The following is a 2559-nucleotide window of genomic DNA, read 5'->3' as shown; positions in this document are numbered from 1 at the left end:
TTTAATCACAAATAGTGATATATTTTGAGTAATTATATTTGATGCATGACAATAATAGATAGGAGAGAGTGTTTTGTAATGACACACTTTGACCACTTTGTACTCCATGATACTCTACAAAAATTCCTTGAATATCCACAAGCCTAAACCTTAAGTACTACACTTACCTACAGAAATACACAATAAAAATTAACAAAATCCAACTTACTATTTAAAAATTCCAAACACATAACGATAGCCTTGACGACTTCTGGATCTTTCCCCTATCCACTACTTGCATTCATTAGATTTTGTTCTACCTTGCTCTAGTCCTATGTCGGCCTTTTATTAAGCCTATACAGGTGACTTACAAAAGCTGTCAAATCTGCGACTGAAGATCCTTTCTGTTTGACAGCATTTGCAGCCGTCTCCTTCAATTTCTCTGCGCTCTCTCTCATCTCTTTTCCTTTCTCTCCAACCAGAACCATTCTCAAACCCTCCCTAACCCTTTCCTCCTCTGGATTTCCATCTGCGTGTTCGCACAACTGGATTCCTACGCCCAATTCTGCAAAAAGCTTAGAATTGAAGTGCTGATCTCCAGACATGGGCCATGCGAGAATCGGAACACCAAGAGAAATGCTTTCAAGCAAAGAGTTCCATCCACAGTGGCTTATGAAGGCGCCCACTGAAACATGGGAAAGAATTACCAGTTGTGGCGCCCAGCCGCGTATGATTAACCCTCTCTCTTTTGTCTGCTCCAGAAAACCCTCTGGCAAATACGTGCCAATATGATCAGTCTTTGGATCTGAGGATGCCGGTTCCATTTTTGGGCGCAGTTTAATACCCCAAACGAATGGCTCCTCGCTGGCTTCAAGACCTCTGGCCAAGGCATGCGTTTGTTCTTCTGATAAAACGCTGTGGCTTCCGAACGAAATGTACACAACGGAGCGAGGACTTTTCGAATCCAGCCAGCAAACCAGCTCCTCTTCGTCGATGTCCACCATTTTCCCTCTGCTGTTAACGTTCCCTGCTCCGCCAAATAAATTTTGTTGATGCACAGGACCTACGGCCCAAACTGGTTTCGCCGTCAAATTTTTCAAGTGGTCGACATAGAAATCCTCGATCCCGTGGAACGTATTGACCAGCGTTCCCGATCCTTTGCCAATCTCCTGGAAACGCTGGTAACAGAAGAGCCGAATGGGGTTTGAAAGGTCTGGATTGAGGAATAATGGGGATACCTCGTGTTTAGATAATCTGAGAGGACGAGACAAATTGCATCTCACCACAAGATGGCCCTCCTCGTCTTTCTCCAACGCGTTTTGCAGTATCGAACACGAAATCGAATGCATCAGTGTCATTGAGAAGGCGCCACAGGTATTGAACAGAAAACTAGCAATGTTAAAATTTTGTGCCGTGTCGACAGCCCACCTAATAAATAAATCATAGATAAGACACACCGGAGGTGCTGCTGCCTCTTTTTGCAGGTTGATTTGCTCCTCCATCCAAGTGTTGAAAGGGTATTGAAGTTTTTCCATCATCTCGAAGATGAGGCTAATCGACTCCACGGGAAGAAGATCGTACCTTTCTCGTCCAAGTAATCCTTCCACGGCGGGCGTAGGAAGAGCAACCAGGCGAATGTCGAGACCAGCTTGAGGAAGATGTTCGTGGAGGAGGGAAACGTTAGCAGGTGTTGTGACATAACTGACGACCAGGCCGGTCGCAGCGAGGAGCTTAGCGAGGTCGAAGAAAGGAATGAGGTGACCAAGTGCTGGAAATGGTACCGCCAGAACATGAGGCTTCTTCAAACCGCTCATCCTCGCCGACCAGAACAAGCTGCAGAAATGAAATTACTCTGCAATAGGGGATCTATTGTATATTGTCATTTGATGCTGAAATGGGATGGTCTGAAAAATAATTCAGTGGTGTAGGTTTAGCTACGCTAGATGATAAAGGGACGCGCCATAAGCTGTAGACAAAATGCACCTATCCAAAATGAAAGTAACTCTAGACAAAATGCACCTCTCCAACATGAGAGTAAAGTAAAGTAATATATAGTATATATTATTTGGTATCATATGCATCCAACTTAGCAAATGGAATAAGAATCAAAGTTTTCTTTTTAAATGTTAGTTCCAAGAATTTGTTGGAACTATTGAATGATAAAATATATATAAATTTCAAATGTTACTTTTTGTAAAATATTTTTAAATGTTAGTTGCAAGAAGACATGAGACTTATTGAATGTTAGTTGTAAGAATTTGCCAGGCTTATTGAACGATAGAACATATTTAAATTTCAAAAATATCAGCCTCTCAAAATTTAAAATTTAAATATTAGTTGCAACCTTTTATTATACTTATTTTAAATTTTAAATTTCAAAAGATTAGCCTCTCAAAATTTAAATTTTGAATACTAGTTACAATTTTTAATTATACTTATTTAAAATTTTATATTATAGTTCTATGTTATATTCAAATTTTAATTCTTCTTTTTTCTAAAATCATTATATAATATTATTTATTTTATTTTTAAGCCATTATGTTTATAGATTCGGTTAATTTTTTAAAAAATATTCTTCTA

The 2559-nt window shown here is 39.4% G+C and overlaps 1 protein-coding gene across 1 annotated transcript; it reads right to left on the bottom strand.

The window, feature by feature from the left end:
• LOC149579735 (scopoletin glucosyltransferase-like) lies at positions 1 to 1980 on the bottom strand. Its single transcript, XM_089812215.1, has one exon. It carries the CDS (start codon positions 1791 to 1793, stop codon positions 312 to 314), a length of 1482 nt encoding a protein of 493 aa, XP_089668341.1. The 5' UTR covers positions 1794 to 1980; the 3' UTR covers positions 1 to 311.
• Between the last annotated feature and the right edge of the window lie 579 nt (positions 1981 to 2559).

This window comes from Cupressus sempervirens, chromosome 1 (genome assembly GCF_028749045.1).
Source record: "Cupressus sempervirens isolate cs-2001-9-10 chromosome 1, ASM2874904v1, whole genome shotgun sequence".
Classification (NCBI taxonomy): Eukaryota; Viridiplantae; Streptophyta; class Pinopsida; order Cupressales; family Cupressaceae; genus Cupressus; species Cupressus sempervirens.
This window is presented reverse-complemented; position numbering and strand designations above follow the sequence as displayed.

Bases quoted from the DNA above. Each gene is read 5' to 3' on its own strand.
- LOC149579735 (XM_089812215.1), bottom strand. From the start codon at position 1,793: ATGAGCGGTTTGAAGAAGCCTCATGTTCTGGCGGTACCATTTCCAGCA.